The 19410-nt window shown below is 32.8% G+C and overlaps 1 protein-coding gene across 1 annotated transcript in view; it reads left to right on the top strand.

Moving 5' to 3' along the window:
* The window catches only part of OTOGL (otogelin like), an 87202-nt gene extending 68955 nt beyond the window's left edge, over nt 1–18247 (top strand). Inside the window, exons 43-55 of the mRNA XM_015812035.1 lie at nt 537–749; nt 1807–1911; nt 2046–2153; nt 3431–3532; nt 4321–4425; nt 4529–4569; nt 6166–6229; nt 6804–6982; nt 8467–8571; nt 9443–9562; nt 11252–11297; nt 15667–15746; nt 18047–18247. Coding sequence (XP_015667521.1) covers nt 537–749; nt 1807–1911; nt 2046–2153; nt 3431–3532; nt 4321–4425; nt 4529–4569; nt 6166–6229; nt 6804–6982; nt 8467–8571; nt 9443–9562; nt 11252–11297; nt 15667–15746; nt 18047–18247 — 1469 coding nt within the window. The remainder of the gene's footprint in view (nt 1–536; nt 750–1806; nt 1912–2045; nt 2154–3430; nt 3533–4320; nt 4426–4528; nt 4570–6165; nt 6230–6803; nt 6983–8466; nt 8572–9442; nt 9563–11251; nt 11298–15666; nt 15747–18046) is intronic.
* Nucleotides 18248–19410: the final 1163 nt, after the last annotated feature.

Below are 19410 nucleotides of genomic sequence, written 5' to 3'. Positions count from 1 at the left end.
GCCAGTTTGCTCATAAAAATCCTTCAGAATATGTTAATTTTGAAGTGATAGATTTATAATATCTGAGGCTCAAGGTAAAACAAATAAAGTAAAACAAAGGAGACCAATATGATTATTTTATTGACAATAAAAGTTTTTACCACTTGCAGTATTGAATTAAGCCAGGCCTGTATTTTAATGTTCTAATAATTCAAATATCATAAACAGAGTAAATTTAGATAATCATTCTGGATCTGTATAGCATAATTGCAGTCATATGAGCCTGAGGTCAAAACTACATAGCAAGAGGCATTAATTATAGTTTTGCAAAAGTGAAAATGTCGTAGGTGCAATATACACCTACGTAAGTAACAAATTCTTGTAATATTTCCTTTCCCTCATTGGGAGTCTCAGCATTTATTTTGCTCCAGTTTCTTACAGACATCAGAGGTTATTTAACTTCCAGATGCTAGCGACAGATATAGTTTATATCAAAATGTAAACAGGGTATTTTTTGGGATGTCATTAAAAAAATGTTTTTTACTTTTTTTTAATAGTCTGTACAGATAACGGAGGGCATCCTCACTCTGTTGGGGAGGTTTGGATTGGCTCCAATAAAGGATGCTGCATATATAAGTGCATGGAGAATGGGAGCATTATTGATACAGAGCCTGAATGTGATAAGCAGCCATCTCCAATGTGTGACAGAGAGGCTGAAGTGATTGTCAGTGTAACTGAAGAACAAACTTGCTGTCCAAAAAATATCTGTGGTATGTAATATTTAAGACAGGCATGATATTCAGTTGATAGGAAAGAATCTGTGTGTAGTATAAAGAAATAAAAAATATTTGGCACAATTATTTATTTATTTATATCCTGCCTTTATTATTTTTATAAATAACTCAGGGAGGCAAACATATCAACAAACCCTCCTTCTATTTTCCCCACAACAACTTTGTGAAGTGGGTTGGGCTGAGAGAGAATGGTTGATCCAAAGTCACCCAACTGGTTTTAATGGCTAAAGCGGTACTTGAATCTACAGTCTCCCATTTTCTAGCCTGGTGCCTTAATCACTAGACCAAACTGGCTCATAGCTAATGTATAGTGAAAAAAATAATCTATCATTGTAAATGTCAACATTTAAGTTCTTTTAAAAATCTATTCACCATATTTCATTTCTGTGATCTAATATGGGCACAGCTCATGAAAAATCTTCCTCTTCTAAATTGTGGAAGAAATATCCAGTTGTTCATTTCTCATGAAGTGGGAGATGGCATTCAGGCTTATAGACATCTTTAATTATGTTCAATTAGAAGGTCAATTAAGACATGTGCATTCCAAAACCACTTTGGGAGTTGAAAAGGAGGTTTTGCAAACATTCTCAATTATTTCTTAGAACTAAAAAAAACAGCAACACTAGGTAGGATACCAGAGATACCCAAATGGTAATCCAATTGTGTGCTGAGCTAAACCCAGTGACTTGAATAATTCTCTATGTAATTTCAAGTTTCTCTGCTTTTAGTTTAATGCATACATTAGGATAATGGTACATTAATATAAGAAGCCAAATAGCTTTAGAAACAAATTTTTATGTTACCACAAGTTGTTTTTTCCTTTTAATATACTCTCTATATTTAATATAACATTAAGTATCAGTAATCTTAAAATGCTTTCTTTGGAAAAAGAGCAGTTAGTCCATATTCACATTATCTTGTTTATTAATCAGAACTGCTGGAACAGACAATAAATGTTATCCTTATCATCTTCCCATGAAAAGGTTAGGTAGAGATATATTGATTTGATTCAGGACTCTATTTTTTGTTTTAGAATGCAACATGACTCTATGCAGCCCTATTATCCCAGTATGCAGAAGTACTGAGAAGCTGACAGTTAGATATACTCCTGTCTCCTGCTGTCCTCAATATCAGTGTGGTAAGTGATAGGATGGATAATGAAACTGAGAAAAGATTATTCATTTAGAGGCGTATAACTTCTAAAACAGCAAGTCATTGGTTGTATTTTACTAGATAACCTGCTTTGTTTTGCTTTGTTTTTTTTTAATTCAGAATGTGATATGTCAGCATGTCCCAATGTTACTCGTCCAGAATGCCGAGAAGATCAGTTTATTGTGGAAGTAAAATTGGATGATACTTGCTGTTTATCCTATTTGTGTGGTAAGTAACATTTCTTATTTTAAAAATCTTGGGTAAATTGCGGATTTAAATATCTAAGATACTGTATGTATGGATTTAGCATTGACTTTTTAAATTTAGTTACAAAACCACCCGTTTTAATGGAAGAATTTGGGTGCTGAGAACTTTTCTTATTGCATAGTAGCTATGCATATCTTGTTTGTGATTGCAGCAAAGAAGGAGATAGGAGTTAATTGTTAATACCATGGTCTCAATATGTACTGTTCTCCTTCCTTCACAATGACATTTAATAAAGAAAGGGGAGAAAAACCTACAAAGACTCATTATATGCTTAATATTATATGTAGAATTAAAATGAACTATTCTATGTAACATTAATAATTGATTTTATTATGAATTACTTAAATATATTAAATTGTTAATATTATGTTATTTGGCTTTGATAAGCTTTATTTTTCATTATTATAATTTCTTCTTGTATTGTAACTTTCATTGGTATTGGTTGGTATAATGTAATTTAACTGCTATGGATATTCTTGTGATCTAAACACCAATGTGCATTGCTTGAGTGGAATATAAGTAAAATACATACATACATGCATACATACATACATACATGCATACATACCTACTTACATACCTACTGTACATATATATTTAACATAATTTGACCATAAGCTAACTATTGTGAAATGTGGAAAGAATATATTCCCGTTTAAATTGAGTTTAGTGCTTGCTTCTTTTGCAACATACTTATGAACTACAAAAATAGTTTCTCATTCCATCCATCTATCCATCCATCCATGCATCCTTTATTTTTCTATCTTTTTGTTATTCCTTTATTTTTCACATCAAGCAATAACTGGCCTCAACCTTCTTAGCTTTCAAGCCTGAATGAGATCTACATATATCATGTATTCCCTGTGCCTCCTATTGACATATTATGGTGCCATCATATTTGCAGTGCAAAATATGACATTATTTTCCTATAAAGTTTTGCATAGCTTGGCATACATACTTATTTTGGCTATTCATTCATTCATTCATTCATTCATTCATTCATTCATTCATTCATTCATTCATTCATTCATTTCACTCTTGTATTTTTGCAAGCTATTAATATTCACTGATTCAAAACATGGTTACAATTTCTCTTGAATATGCCAGCATATTAATCTATATATACTGTAAAACTGGCCCATAACTAATGTATATATGGATGTGTGTGTTTGTGTGGATATTTATTTTTATATATTACAATATATATATATTATATGGTGTTTATGTTTCTCTTGAAGTTTGTGAATCTTGCATTGAACCTGTTCCAGAATGCAATGAAGAAGAACTTCTTGCAGTAGATCTTAGTACTGCACAGTACTGTTGTCCTCATTATCACTGTGGTAAGTTTTGTTTTGGATTACATATCTTGGAATGATTACTACTTGTTTTATTGAGATTTTTCTTTGTATTCAGTCATAAAATTATACTTATGCTTGTAATAAACACAGTATTGTTATAATGCAGCTTCCATAGAGGTAGAGTCAATTATTATCTTACTGCTATTCTAAAAATTCAGGAAAATAATCAGGCAAAAATGTATTTAGCTATGTACAGCTATTCAAAATCTAAGCATGTACCGGTTCTTTATCTCAAGGGTTACCAGTGGCAGAAAGAACAAAAACAACATTCAGCTGTACATAGGTACAGTTTCACTTTAGATTTTTTAAATTTATTGCTGATATCTAGATTTTACCTGGTGTCTACTTTAGCCATTCAATGGAAAATATCTGATACCAAAAAACTGATGAAGACTTATGTATTCACATGTATTCACTTGGAGTGATGCTTTGGGCTTTGTTTTACAAGCAACTGTTTTCTATACTTTATAGTTAACAGATTTGAGAGCACCATCAGATCATGAGTAAGATTGTCTCTTTATCTAAAATAGTTTGTGATATGAAATGTGTTCTACTATTGAAACCATAAAATTATTATTGATTACTTGAACCTAAAATAATTATTCATTTCTAAACCATTAATTTAAGGTGGCAGGTAGAAATAATAATATTACAGAAATAGTAGAATAGTAGAAATAATCATGTAAAAGAGAAATGTTTTATATGTTTCTTTCTTTCTAGTGATATTTTGTGGCAATAATCTTTTAAAGACATAATTTCTATTTCTCTAGTATGTGAAGAGAATCTATGTCCTTCACCTCTTCTGAATTGCTCTACTGATATGAAACTGATTAAAAAAACAGTACCTGGACAGTGTTGCCCAGACTGGAATTGTGGTATCTATAATTTGCTTTTTCCCCAATTATATAAATTAATGAAATACAACTTTTATTCCCATGGATGTGGTCATAGTGAATCCTTCTGTCTTATTTTCTTCAGAATGTGATTGTGAGAACAGTACTGTACCAAGCTGTAAATTGGTAAGAAATGTTTAATTTTATAATAGTTTTGAAATTCTTATTTTTCTTTCATTTTAAATGTTTCTATGCTATCCTGTTCTACAATGACAGCAATCATAAGTTTGCTAATCATGTAAAATAAATAAAATTGTGTCAGTGTATGAAACAAAAATATCTTGACACAACTGAGATATACTGTGCAATGAATTCTGATAAAATCAGAACTAATAATATAGAATTATGTTTAGCAGAATTTTGGTAAACACTGACACTTGTAAAATAAGCTTTAAGAAATCATTCTGTAACCAACCCATGTCAAAGCAGTGTTAAAATGAGAATGTCTATAAAGAAAGCAACCGAAATAAGTGCCAGATTGGATAATGGCAAATACATACATAGACAATAGATTAGATAGATAGATAGATAGATAGATAGATAGATAGATAGATAGATAGATAGATAGATAGATGATAGTGTATGGCATATTATTCTATAGAATACTCTTACTAATTCATTTATAGTAATGCAATGTTTGTCTATTATATTCTCCTTTTATATCAGGAGCATAGCAATTTATGATAGAAACTTCTTTGTACCTATGTTATTCAAGTTATTTTTTTTGGGGGGGGGAGGCTTTCAATTCAGTCTTTTGACTTTTGGCAATTACTAGATAAATTCATGCAGTTTTCTTGTCAATATTTTCAGAAATGGCTTGTCTTTGTTTTCTTCCTAGTGCTGAGAGTAATTGACCCAAAATTACCTCATTGGCTTTGTATCTAAGGCAAGACTAAAGCCAATTTCTTCATTTTAGTCCAACACCGTAACTATTACAGCAGATTGGCTATTAGTCATGTTAATACCAATATGAAAAACAATGGAGAGATGACTTGATAAATATTAGCTGTAGTTTTTACAAGCTGTAATTATGTTGTTAGCTATTGTGCTTGTTGGACAAATCTAAACCTATTATTAGACAATAAATGTTGAGGCTATCTTAAAATGGCAACATTATTTGTTACATTTATAAAGAATTATTGTACTAAGTCATTCTACTACCCATATTGCTCAATATTTAGTATGTAGACACAATCTGTCTTTCCGCTGCATATAATAGAATGTCTTGGGGCTACCCAGCACCTACAAAAAACATTCACAGTATTGATCAATCAACCAATAGGCCTTTTAAATAGCTACAGATTTGTGACACACATAAAAATAGTCAGATATTTGATTACACACTCATGATTGCCATCATTTTTTTTTACTACATTTTGTGGACTCCCTGCAGTTACACATGTTTAGTTGCCTTCTCTGAATATGCAGCTGTAACAAGATTGAAAAGCAACAGCAGCTCCCATTTGACTTTCTCATTTCTGGTGAATATCATTGGGTTTTGTAGAAAAAAACTAACAATTATAACAATAATAGGGAGATGGACCTAGTGCTCTTAATATGACCATATGGCCTAATGGTTCCTCCAAACGTGCATTCAAATGTGCAACAATATTTTGCTGCTAAAATGCATTTGCTAATTTTCATATAGTTATTCACTTTCTTATAAATGAAAGTACATGTATGTGTGCAATTGAACAAATGTATCATTGAAATATTTCATAGGATGAAGTTTGGAAAATAAGTGCTAATACTTCTACTACATGTGGATGTCCACAATACATTTGTGGTATGTATGAATGCCTATGAACATTCTTTTCAATAACTTTTTTTAATATTTAGTTTTCAGTACCATAGTTCTTAAGACAAGCCTTATACACTTTATGTGCTTACAATTTTCAGTAATTTTCTAGTTTAAAATAAAAAAGGGAGAGATTCTGTTAGAACAGAAATATTCACATGAACTAGCATTCTGCTTCCTGTTCTTTAGTAGTGTTTAATTTATTAAGGGAATGATAATATATAGATTGCTAAATATATTATGTTATTTATATTCCATTAAGACCTAGGCTATATATTAAATATTATTAATTTCCCATTTATCCTAAAATATATGGGCAGTATGCAATGAAAAGAAAAAAATGCAAATAATACAATAATAGTAGCCAAGGTCACACTAATGCTAAGCTCTAAGCATCAGCCATTGAAATTTGCAAATAAATCATAGTTGACCACCAAATGTTTCTTATTGTGTGAAAAAAATAAAATTGATACTAAATAGTACTCTTGTTTTGCATATTCTGTTTCCTTCCTTCCTCCCTCCCTCCCTCCCTCCCTCCTGCCCTCTCTCCCTCCCTCCCTAGAAAAAAGAAATGTCTGTATATTCCAAGAAGTCACTGTTCTGAACCCAGGTCAGACATTGATTCAACATTTGGATGGAGAACTTTGTTATACGGCAAAGTGTTCACAAGAAAGGGACCCTAACACAGGATTTCACATGATGAATCTGGCAGTAGTTAATTGTTCCCAAAAATGTGAAGCAGTAAGTAAAAATATGCAGACAAAGTCATTTCTGGACATAATTGATATAACATCATTTAAAATCTATTTAAAATGATGAGCAATCTTAAACTGTGTTCAGAAAAAAAGTAATTATTATTTAGGGAATTTTAAAATAAGGAGTTGGATTAAATGGTTCCCTTATTCCAGTGGAATCTCTCCACATCAAAACCAGTTTTGCATCCAAAGTCAGTGACTAAAGTGAAATCTATTTCCCAAGAATGGAGAAATTTGTAATTAATTTATAACCAATAGATATTTTAAAACAGATGCTGGTGAAATGTACGAATTATGTGCCTATCTATGCAGTGATCCTGTTATTTTTCCAGAGAAGAAACAGGCAATTTATTTCTTTTATGTTATAGTCACAGAGCTTCTCAATCCATGGTCCTTCTATAGGCCATATTTTCCTAGTCTTCTTTTATAATTATGATTTTGGCTTTTGTGTGGTGGGTAAAACTGCACACTTTGGATTCACTGTCTGAACTTTTAAAGTGGCCCCATATCTCTTTTTGTGGTATTTTGGGACTGTGCATGCATAGAAAAAAATATCCTACTTTTTCACTGAAGACTGAAATAAAATAGGTTCCACAAGACTCAACTTACTATATTCACAGGCATTTTGCAAAACATAGTCCTAGTGTGAACACATATCTGACCTACTCTAGTCAAGGGAACATCTTACAAAGCTGTGGAACTTGTTTCATAATATTCTGCCTTATCTTTGCCCTGGGACAGTGAAAGGAATTTGCAGATAGAAATTGAAAGTTGACTTCCATTTTCTCTCCAAGAACATAAAGTTAATTTGTCAGGCAATGTTTAATTCAAACTATACCTTTTTATAATTTTATAGCACAACTTTTTCATTTTTTTAAAAAAAATCACTCTCTCACATTACATATAATTTTTTTCTTTAAAAAAAGCTTGGTAATCCTCATTATGTTATCTCTTCACTAATAATTGGATGCAAACCTGCATATTGTAGAGGGAAACAATTTTTTATATTTAATAGGATAGAAAGAGAGTCTTATTAAATAATGTTGAATGTACTTAACTGTATTTGTTTAAAATATAGCTATAATTGCATGTAATTTCTGCCCTTGTTCTGTTGCTTCCATTTTTAAGAATAACATTCCCAACATATTCAAGCACCGAGATGAAACTAGATTGTGTACACCTGCTATGTACAATGCTGAGCAATGTAGATTAATGCTTTTTATTTAGTATAAGACGGTTACATATATTGCTTTAAAGAAAAAAATGCTATTAAAACTAACTCTTGATTGGCATTGTCAAATCTAAGCTTATATCTCATCAACAGCAAAGATATAGGTATAGTTGCCAAAGAAAATCATATTGTCAACATACTGATACATACTGCATATAGCAGCTAAATATAGTTTTAGCATTTAATTGCCTTATACTTATTTTGATACAATCCATATGGGCATTCTTTCTTTTTAACAGCATCAAGTACACAACCCATCTGATGGTCAACATTCTTGTTGTGGTTCCTGCATAAATGTCTCATGTCCTTTTTATACTGACAATGGAACTCTTGAGATTTATGAAGTAAGTGGGTTGAAAAGTGGTTCAGATAACAATAATGAATAAGGATTCTAATTAAGTCAAGTACTAAATTCTACAATTTTTTCATATGATAACTTTTGATTTAAACTTTTCTTGATTGGAGATCATATTAAACACTGAATATGATTAACTAAATAAGCTAACTGTATAATGACACCAGGAATATTGGTGTTAGCTTGACATTAATAAATGAATTCTGTTTAAGTGAGCAGACATTTAACCAAAGTTACCTGCATTTGTATGGACACCATACTCAATCAGATTTTCTATTTAGCTCAGCAAACTAAATTACATGTGAGTTCTATTTCTGGTGTTAAGCAATAAAGAACAGTTGTTTTCTGCTGAAGTTGCCCTTCTTGTAAATGCTTCCTGTGAAAAATAGTTTATCATATTACTTCTTTTTTTCTTCTGTTCAATCTTGCTTGATGCTTGGTTACTTGCTAGCAAGTCCCTGCAGTTTTCTTGGCAAGGATTTTTAGAAGTGGTTTGCCATTGCCTCCTTTCTAGGATGGAGAGAAAGTGATCGGCCCAAAGTCACCCAGCTGGCTTTGAGCCTAAGGCAGGATTGAACTCAAGGTTTCCTGGTTTCTAGACTGATACCTTAGTCACTACACCAAACTGGCTCCTATTACTGCATTAAGCCATTGTTATGATGTTCTCAGAAAACAATGACTGTTCAACAGATTTTATTATTCATTAAACTAAAATTACAGTACTACCCAGCTATGGTCATACCTGAGGCCATTAAGGTTTGGAAAGTTGTCTTAACATATGACTCAATCATTATTTTTGCTATATTATAGCTAGTTTCCCCTTTCCTTCCTTTTCCCCACTCCATCTCTTTTTTTAATAGGAAGGAAGCACATGGGACTCAAACTGCACTAAATATGAATGTGCAAAGATTGGTGCGGAGACAGTGGTACTTGGCTCCAGTGTGTTTTGCCCACCCTTTAATGAGACTGAATGTGTAAAGGTTTGTACTTTATACATAAAAATATTCCTTATTCACATGTTTAATTTATTGGGAACTTAATATCAAGGTGTGTTTAATATTATAAATATATATAAAACTGCTTTTACTGTCTTAATTTTTTCCTCCAAATTATACCTGCATACAGATAATACTTTGAAATCTAGTATTCTTTCCCATTAGCCCATATTACCTCCAAAGGGATATATATGAGAGTTTCAGGGATTAAACTTGATTCTGCCTTCCCTTATTCATAATCATTTTAGCAATATACTGTCTAGTCTTTGATTCTGACATATACAGTATTTCTCACATATATTTCTCCAAACGCCTACATATTGTCTGACATTTATAGAAAATATATTGTTGAATTTGTGTCTCACAATGTTATGCTATAGATATATAAAGATGTAGATCTCATAAAATTCATTGGAATTTACTCTGAATCAGCAAAAGGGTTGCAGTCCCTGTCCTTAAAAACAAATGCAATTGATCAGATTCATAAGAGAAATATGACTGCAACCTTAGATATGGTAGCTAAATAGTACTCCTGAATGCAGATTATTAGAGAAAACTAGGTTTGCCCATGAAATTGTTGTTTAGAAGTTTGCACTCATTTAAACTACCAACTCTGTAAACTATCATCTAGCAAATGTATATATCTTGCAATTAATCAGAATACTATGTACTTTACCTTAATTCAGTCTTGCATTTGCTGAGTTGCTTTCAGATTATGCTAGGTCAGTCATTTGTATAAGATAAGATAACCTTTATTGTCATTTTTTTTTACTGTGGGCACAACGGCACACATCAAAAATGAAATTTAGTTGCCCGCTCTCAAAGTGAAACACGTACATGACACACACCTTGTATAGTGCAAATAATGCTGTTGCATTAATTAAACATTTAGTTGGAATGTAATTATAATGCAAATCTCATCCACAAATAAAAAATAATGAAATTTTAATATAAAAACTGATCCAAAATTATTTTGTAATCAATTGATTCAGTTTTTGTATTGTTTTGATTTAATGAAAAATGCTGCCAATTCTTCAAAAGTAAAGGTATAGTGGAGAAGAATCAACTCAATCCTATGTTACATAGTTTTAATGAGTTCTAAATAAATGTATGGAGGCAATACAGGCAGTCCTCTTACGATCACAATTGAGCCCAAAATTTCTGTTGTTAAGTGAGAAATTTAAGTGAATTTTGCCCCATTTTACGACCTTTCTTGCCACAGTTGTTAAGTGAATCACTGCAGTTGATAAATTAGTAACCTGGTTGTTAAGTGAATCTGGCTTCCCCATTGACTTTGCTCGTCAGAAGGTCGCAAAAGGTGATCACATGACCTTGGGACACAGCAAAGGTCATAAATATGAACCAGTTGCCAAGTATCTGAATTTGATCACATTATCATGGGGATGCTGGAAAGTTATAACTGTGAAAAACGGTCATGTCACTTTTTTCCGTGCCGCTGTAACTTTGAACGGCCACTAAATGAACTGTTGTAAATTGAAGACTACCTGTATTTGAGAGGCTTCAAAGTAGGTTGTTATGTATAGTGGCAGCCACTACTTTTCACTTTTTCTCCAGGATTTTTGGCTGCATAACTAATTTTTAGTATATCAGTATACCTCAAAATGTTTCTTTGAGCACAGTCTTTTTTGAAATATTCCTTTTTAATTTTCCTAGAATGGAGGCTCTGTGCAGACCTATCACAATGGCTGCTGCAAGACCTGTAAGTGAAGACAGCTATATTGTGTGCTAGTTCCATGTTGGTATGGCTTTGGGTTTGGACAGCTCTGTGCATTCTTAACCTATTTAAGGAGACATATGAAAACAAAATAGCATGCTGTCTCTGAATCATGTCATATGTGTCCAGTCCTTAACAAAAGTAATTGTCAAGCCTGGCTTTATATGGCTGCTAACATGGTGATATTAAAATTTAAATTTTTGTTTTAACCTTTTCTTTCTGGTATATAACCAGTTTCCTCAAAATAATATAGATATAGCTAAAAACTGTTTTGAACATCTTTAGAAAACAAAAGTTATCCAATTTATTAATAGGATTTTTCTTTAGTTTGTTAATCCACATATGATTATAAGAAAATGGGAAAATATGAATATTTTATTTAGGTTGGTCAATGCAAAAAAAACCCCCACCAGATGATAGTGGTTACTGACCTATGTTCTATGGAAATACGTTAAGTACAATCATAAGAAGATTACATGAGAAAATTATATAAAACACTTATATAAAAAGGAATAATTGTACTTTTGAGACATTAGATAAAAACATTAAATGTGAAAATGTATTATTTTTTTGAATACTGGAATTTCAGTAATTGTACTGTAAAACATATTGGCCAGCTCTAAAAGGTCATGAATTTTCAAATAGTGATAAATATTAAACTCAAAAGGATAGTGATAAATATTTGATTCAAAAAATATATCAAGGATTATTTTCTGATAATCTTACTTCTCAAAGCCTCAGTTTAAATGAGAATTTAAATGTAAGCATGATTACTTTTCACAATGGTGGAATTTGGATATTTTATTAGAGATAGTAAAAATCCATCCAACCCAGGATGGTTCTTTGGATTCCTGCTAAAGCTGGAATTTTCTACTTGAATTGGAAGAAACATGTTCTATAATGAGTTTTTTTTGTTCATAATACAATATTGCCAGCAAAAGAGTTACCTTCTCCTAGCCTTACTTGAAAATTCAATAAAGAAACCAGGATCAAATACACCTGAATAAGAAGCATAAACAAAGAAAAAGACAGCTGCATTTTGATAACTGCTAGCACTTCAAAAAATGTTTTTCTCAAACAAGTCTCCTTTATATCTTTTACTTTTATTCTTTGGGAAATCCTTCATGTTGCAGCTCAACAAATCAGGGTGATATCTTGTCAATCAGTGGTGTGTGTATCTAGTATCTTCTAGAATACCTGTCTCTAGTACTTTTTAAAACATGCTGAGAAGTCTCTATTATGTAGCTCTCTTTGTATGTCTCTGGGATTCAAAAAGGCTGTACAAAGAGACTCTGATTTCCATACATTCATATCCACATACTACAGAACTTATCCAACATCCATATACCGTATCTTAGAGTTGCTAAGGTGAAGAAACATTGATTTAATGTCAAGATCAGGAGTCATTCTAAGGGATTGTGTGGAGGAAAAGAACAAAATAAACTCTTGCTGGAAAAAAGAGCTCTTATCTTTGGATCCTTCCTCTAATTCTATCCAAACACTGTCTGTTAGCAAACACTTTCAATTCTAATGTTGAAAGAGGCCTTATGGGGCTATCTAAGTCATTGAATCCATGGTCAGTGTAAATTAAAATTGAATCATCCCCAACAGAGGATGAGCTTAGCTTTCACGTGACAGATTTAGTAAAAAGAAACTCTCTGCTACCGTAGTACTGCTTTTACAAGTAGTGAATTTTTCTCTAGTATTTCTTTACAATAGATGCCCATAAAATAATACAGTTATTTCTTAGCTCTCCTGCCTTCTGTTTAGAAGTTGATGGCAGTGTGTATAACACCTCCTCTCTCCATTTTCATACAATACCCCTGTGACACAGATCGGACAGAAATTTACCCGGTGTACGAGAAACGACAAGAACCTGGTTTCCTGGGTGCCAATCTAACACTTTAACCACTGTACCACACTGGCTCTGATGGAACACTTGTGGAAAAAGATAGCTCATCAAGGAAACATCTTACCACAAATAATTCCTTTATCATCTTTCATATTTTGCTAAATGTGCTCTTGCACTCTGTATTGTCATTAAATGGTACTGCCCAGTGGTATAGTGTCAGGGAGAAGAAGAAATCTGCAAACACTGTATGTCTCTCCAATTTTTCCAGAATATTCTGGAACCTGCTACACACACACACACACACACACACACACACACAATAATTTGAAAGTATCTCTTTCTTCACATCATGTCTTAAATCTAGAAATTCCTTTACCTAAAAAAAGTTGCTATTGTGAGTAGTACAATGACAAGGAAAATATTGGTAATTATGTCACTAAATTGATATTTGAAGGTTAATAACATCTCATGAAGACCATAACTATCTCTCTCCCCATCAATATTTTATATAAATGAAGTAAATCATGTAAAAACCAGCCCTTGATTGGTAGAATAATTTTTCTTTACTGTTTTCTAAAACAATTTTTACCTTAACCAAATATTTAGGCTTTAATTGTTATCTTCAGAACTGTTTGCTGAACTAGCTTTAAAAAAGACAACATTAAATGCTGTTTTATATACTAATAGAGTTTTTTTTAGAACAAACTAAAAGCATGTACTTTTAACAGTTAAGGAGTATAAGTGAGCAACAAGTACAGCTTAAAATTGGGTTTTAATGGTAATGAATAATCTTTATTTGAAAAGGTGAATGATTATATGCATGCTGAGTGAGTTCATATATTTAATTCTTACCTTGCCAAATCATGTTCCAGGTTTCTTTTTTTACATGTAAATATAATGATCTTATTATCCACATGGATATTAAAACACAGGGAAATAATTAATTTAGAAAAATAAGAATACTTATTTCTTTTTATAAAAAAGAACAGCTTCCATAAAAAACATTAGCAGTTGGCAGTGTAAGAATTAATGTAATGCTATTTATGTAAAAATGTTTTTGCGTATTACAAGAAACTTATATTCCCAATAATTCTGCCAGGTTCTGGACGGGGTGTATTACCCTTTGCCATTAGCCCTGTAGTCTCTACTGATAGTATTAATTGTGAACCAGGTATTACTATTTTTAATAAATGTATTTTATTTTATTTTATTTAAAAATGTTGATATACGTAGATAGTGATCCAGAGAAGTGTTGATTGACTCTATAATTATAACAATATATGTATATATATTATTCCATGGTAAAACTAGTGCTACCTAAAGATAAGCTTTATGAATCTGATTTTGTAAACATTTCTGTGGATATAATACAAGCATTAAACATAGCCAGAAAAGGAGCAAAAATATATTTCTAGTAGATGTGCGCAATACCCATTTTATGGGGATGTTAAATTTCTGCTGTTGTTTTCCCTCTATTGATTGAATTGTTCTCCAATGTTCAAAGTAGCTTACAATCAATTCATAAAATAATATAACATTTAGAAGCAAATCTTAACCAATATTGATAGAATACATACATTATAATACATCAGGGAAATCTACCCAAAGAAGATATTAGTAATAGCAGAACAGTCTAAAAGCTGCATCAAATAAGCCAATCTATCTTCTAGAAATGGAGCTTGGAAATCAGAATGCCCTTCTTAATTTTCTACAGTATGATGGGGTTATTTTACAAAAAGGACCCTGAGTGATGAATTATAACAGTGAAGGAGACTATTAATTATACTTGTAATAATATTACAGCTGAATTGAAATTGAATTGAAGAAATAGGAAATTAGGGATAATAGGCAAGTTTTAATGTTGTGTTATGTTGTCTGTGCAATGAAACTGGAAAGCATTCTGCTTGCTATAATTTTGGATGCAGTCTAATTCAGATTGCAGAGTATTTTCTGCAAATACTTTTTTCTCATTGGCTATGCTATTACTTAAGAGTAGGCTTTTTTGATGACCATGTGTGATGTGTCACACAAAAAGACTGCATCTTTGCTGCATCTCTTGGAAATTCTCCAGTTCATTCAGAGATCTGATAGAAATTCTAAATTAGCTGCCCAAGGGAACCAGATAAATGAGATAGTGATAGAACTGCCAATACTAAGCACTCCATACTCTTAACTTTTATACACATTTTGATTTGTCTATAACCTTCTTAACACTTATTGAATATGCTTGTTCAACCTATTTTAAATCCAGTTGCTGTACAGCCTTCATGTCTAGGTGTTTAGGAAGGGAATAGGAAAATAACTTGAAGTATAAATGGATGTGCATAAACAGCTATGAGATATTCTCCTATTACAAACAAAACAAAGCTTCACAAACTGATTATGGGTGGAGGATTAGACACCTCAGTACATGTTCAGATAATGACACAAAGCAAAAGAGCTCTAACTAAAGATGTAATTAAAATGTCTTGATTATTATCTTCATATTTTATGCTTTATCAGGTAAAAGAGAGGAAAGGATTTGCCAGAAAATAATTGTTAGAACTACTGTAAGAAAAGAAGACTGCATAAGCCAAAGTCCTGTAAGTATAAATGCCTAATTTGGGAAATACTTCATATATCGGAGCACTTTTTTTTTCTTCCATTCAATCCTGTTTGAGTCTTGGAGACTGCCTGAACAAGTTCCTGCAGTTTTGTTGGCAAGGTTTTTCAGAAGTGGTTTAGATAAGACAAGACAAGACAAGACAAGACAAGACAAGACAAGACAAGACAAGATAAGATAAGATAAGATAAGATAAGATAAGATAAGATAAGATAAGATAACCTTTATTGTCATTTTTTTACTGTGGGCACAACGGTACACATCAAAAATGAAATTTAGTTTACCATTGTCTCTAGTCACTTTCTCTCAGTCTTAGAGCATATCAACTGCTAAAGCATGCTTGTAATTAGTGTGGTAAACATACATGCAAGTCCTGTTACTATTTTGACATCTGGAAAACCTCTTTTCCTAGTAATATCCTCCTACTCATACGAAGAATTTGCAGTTTAATTGCTTTTACCCTAACATTATTTAAATGCTGTCTTCATCCGTTTGGAGACATCTCAAACCAGATGACTAGTGCAAAATAGAATTGCCTCTCCTAATTAGGCAATGACAAGTTCTTTAATTTGGATACTAAAGCCTACTGATAACCCAAGTAAGAATTGAGTTGAATTAATATTGAGGGGACTTGTTCTGCCAATAATCAAGTTGTTGTATTTACACCAGTGTAATCTCTAAGTTATCTCCAAAGGCAGGACTATGTGTGTCACAGTAATTCAGCCTATTGGAGATCAGGGTGTGAGGTTGGCTCAATAGTAGTAACTGTGGCTCAATAGTAATAACTGTGAGAGGGATCTTGGAATCCTAATGGGCAATCACTTAAATATGAGCCAGCAGTGTGCTGCAGCTGCCAAAAAAGCCAACACAGTGGTAGGCTGCATTAACAAAGGGACAGAATCAAGATCATGTGAAGTGTTAATACCACTTTATAATGCTTTGATAAGACCACACTTGAAATACTGTCTCCAGTTTTGGTCCCCATGATGTAAAAAAGATGTTGAGACTCTAGAAAGAGTGCAGAAAAGACCAACAAAGATGATCAGGGGACTGGAGGCTAAAACATATAAGGAACGGTTGCTAGAATTGGGTATGTCTAGTTTAATGAAAATAAGGACTATGGATGACATGATAGCAGTGTTCCAATATCTCAGGGATTGCCACAAAGAAGAGGGAGTCAAGCTATTCTCCAAATCACCTGAAGGCAGGACAAGAAGCAATGAATGGAAACTAATCAAAGAGAGAAACAACCTAGAACTAAGGAGAAATTTCCTGACAGTTAGAACAATTAATCAGTGGAACAACTTGCTTCCAGAAGTTGTGAATATTCCAACACTGGAAGTTTTTAAGAAGAGAGTGGACAAGCATTTGTTTGAAATGGTATAGGATTTCCTGCCTGAACAGGGGGTTGGACTGGAAGACCTCCAAGGTCCCTTCCAACTACAATTCTTTTCTGTTATTCAGTATCTCTTGGATGGTGATGCAGAAACCAGGAGTCATCAACATGTTATCAACATTACACCCAGATCAGTGGGTGATATCTTCCATAGCTTTAATCTAAATGTTAAATAGTAAGGGAAGAAGTCTGGGCTTTGGAGGACTCTGCTTAGGGGTTCCATGGGTTCAAATTCGTCTGCCCCAAGCACCATAGACTAGAACCACCTACTCAAGTAAGAGCATAATCACCATTAAATAGTATCTTCCCTACTTCAAATCCTTCTGGATACCCCTGAATGGTTTAATGGTAGATGATACTGGATACCATTAAGAGGTCTAATAGAACCAAGAGGGACACCATTTTCCATAAGGAGGGATATGCATGTACAAGAATAAGTATTTGTTTGAGCATATTACCTCATCTAACATGTTCATGAATGTGGGTATGCAGGAATATTAAGCTTGCTGTCTTGAACTGGAGATGTCCTGTTATTTATTAATATTGCTTTCTTTCCTTCCATGTCAGGCATGGATGCATTTAGGCAGCACACTGATACATATATTAAAGTAATATTTGCATGTGTTTCATAATAGTGCACAAATGTCCTTGTTTTCAGGATTAAATGGCAAAGCTATCATAAAAAGGAAATTGGCAGAGGAAGTAAACTGGCTGATAGTGAATAGACCATGGGCCTATTGCAGGAGACCTGAACACACAAAAAGATTCAGCAAGATGATGAATTTCCAAATTTTTAAAATAGATTAATGACTGAAGCTTTCAATAAATTAAATGATAAAATTTGAAACTATCAATGACATCCTTCTCCTTCCTGTCTCCAACAGATAAATGTGGCTTCTTGTGATGGGAAATGCCCCTCTGCTACAATTTTTAATGTCAACATTGATAGCCATTTAAGGTTTTGCAAATGCTGCCGTGAAAATGGAGTTCAGAATCTAACAGTGCCACTTTACTGCTCTGGAAATGGCACTGAAATTCTGTATGTCGTGCAGGAACCTACGGACTGTTCATGCCAGTGGAATTAAAAATGTTATGATTGCATGCAAACCAAGATTTTGTTCTTTCCTATGATCAGATTTATATTTTCTCAATTTAAATATGGATATGTAAAAAGGGGGCATATTAATTTTTGACACATATGGAAGACTTAATTCACTTTACAGTAATGGTACTTCTATTCAGACATGTGAAATATTTATGTAATTCACTATCATCAGCCATTCAATTTTGTCCAACCCTCAGCCACTCTATGGATCAGCATTCTTTATATCTCTCTATCTTGCATCACCTCATTTAGATGTGCCATGGTCATCCCAGAGTCATTCTTTATGGTGTCGAGCCAACAGATACTAAGATGGCCCCTTCTCATTTTTCCGCTGATCACTCCCAGCATGACAGATTTTTCGAGTGAGTCAGCTTACATGACATGATCAAAGTATGACAACCTCTGTTCGGAGATCTTGACTTCAAGTGATATTTTGGGTGAGGTTCAGTCTAAGACTTCTTTGTTATTTTTGTAGTCCATAGTATGTGTAATAGTTGCCTCCAGCACCATAGTTCAAAGGCGTCCACCCTTCTCCTATCTGCCAAGTTTTGCAGTCATAAATAGCAATCAGAAAAATTATTGCATTAACTAATCTGCATTGGTTGTGAGGGTGATCTCTTTACTCTTCCAGATGTTATTCATGCCAGACATTGCAGTTCTTCCAAGTGCTATACGCCTTCTGATCTCATTTATGTAATTAGCCAACATTAACTACCTAACAGTGCCTAGTTCTGGGGTTATATCAAAACCTTGCAGTTTATCAGCACTTCCACTGACATCACTAACTGTTCCTCAAGAATCCCATTCTGCATTGTAATATTTGTGATATTTTATTAAAATTTTGAAATCCATAACCTATTTCTTATTTTTCTGGTTCTAACCTTTTCTAGCATACTTTTTATTACTATGACTGCATGTAGTAATTTCTTATAAAGCATTTTGACATTATTTTATATTTACAAGAATTTATGCAAAAGTAAATGATAGTTTCTATACTTTGCCTAGATTAAAGTGTAATTTGAAATGCTATATGCACTCCTTAAGAGGAACATGCATGTAAAAGCTGCATGTTTTTTTAGAAAGCACATGTTGTGTAGAAGGTTAACTATAATAGACTGATGTATATTTTGTGCAATCGTTCAT

Source organism: Protobothrops mucrosquamatus, unplaced genomic scaffold (genome assembly GCF_001527695.2).
Source record: "Protobothrops mucrosquamatus isolate PMUCROS unplaced genomic scaffold, P.Mucros_1.0 scaffold63, whole genome shotgun sequence".
NCBI classification, from domain to species: domain Eukaryota; kingdom Metazoa; phylum Chordata; class Lepidosauria; order Squamata; family Viperidae; genus Protobothrops; species Protobothrops mucrosquamatus.
The sequence above is the reverse complement of the archived record's forward strand: the minus strand, read 5'-3'. Positions and strand labels throughout refer to the sequence as shown.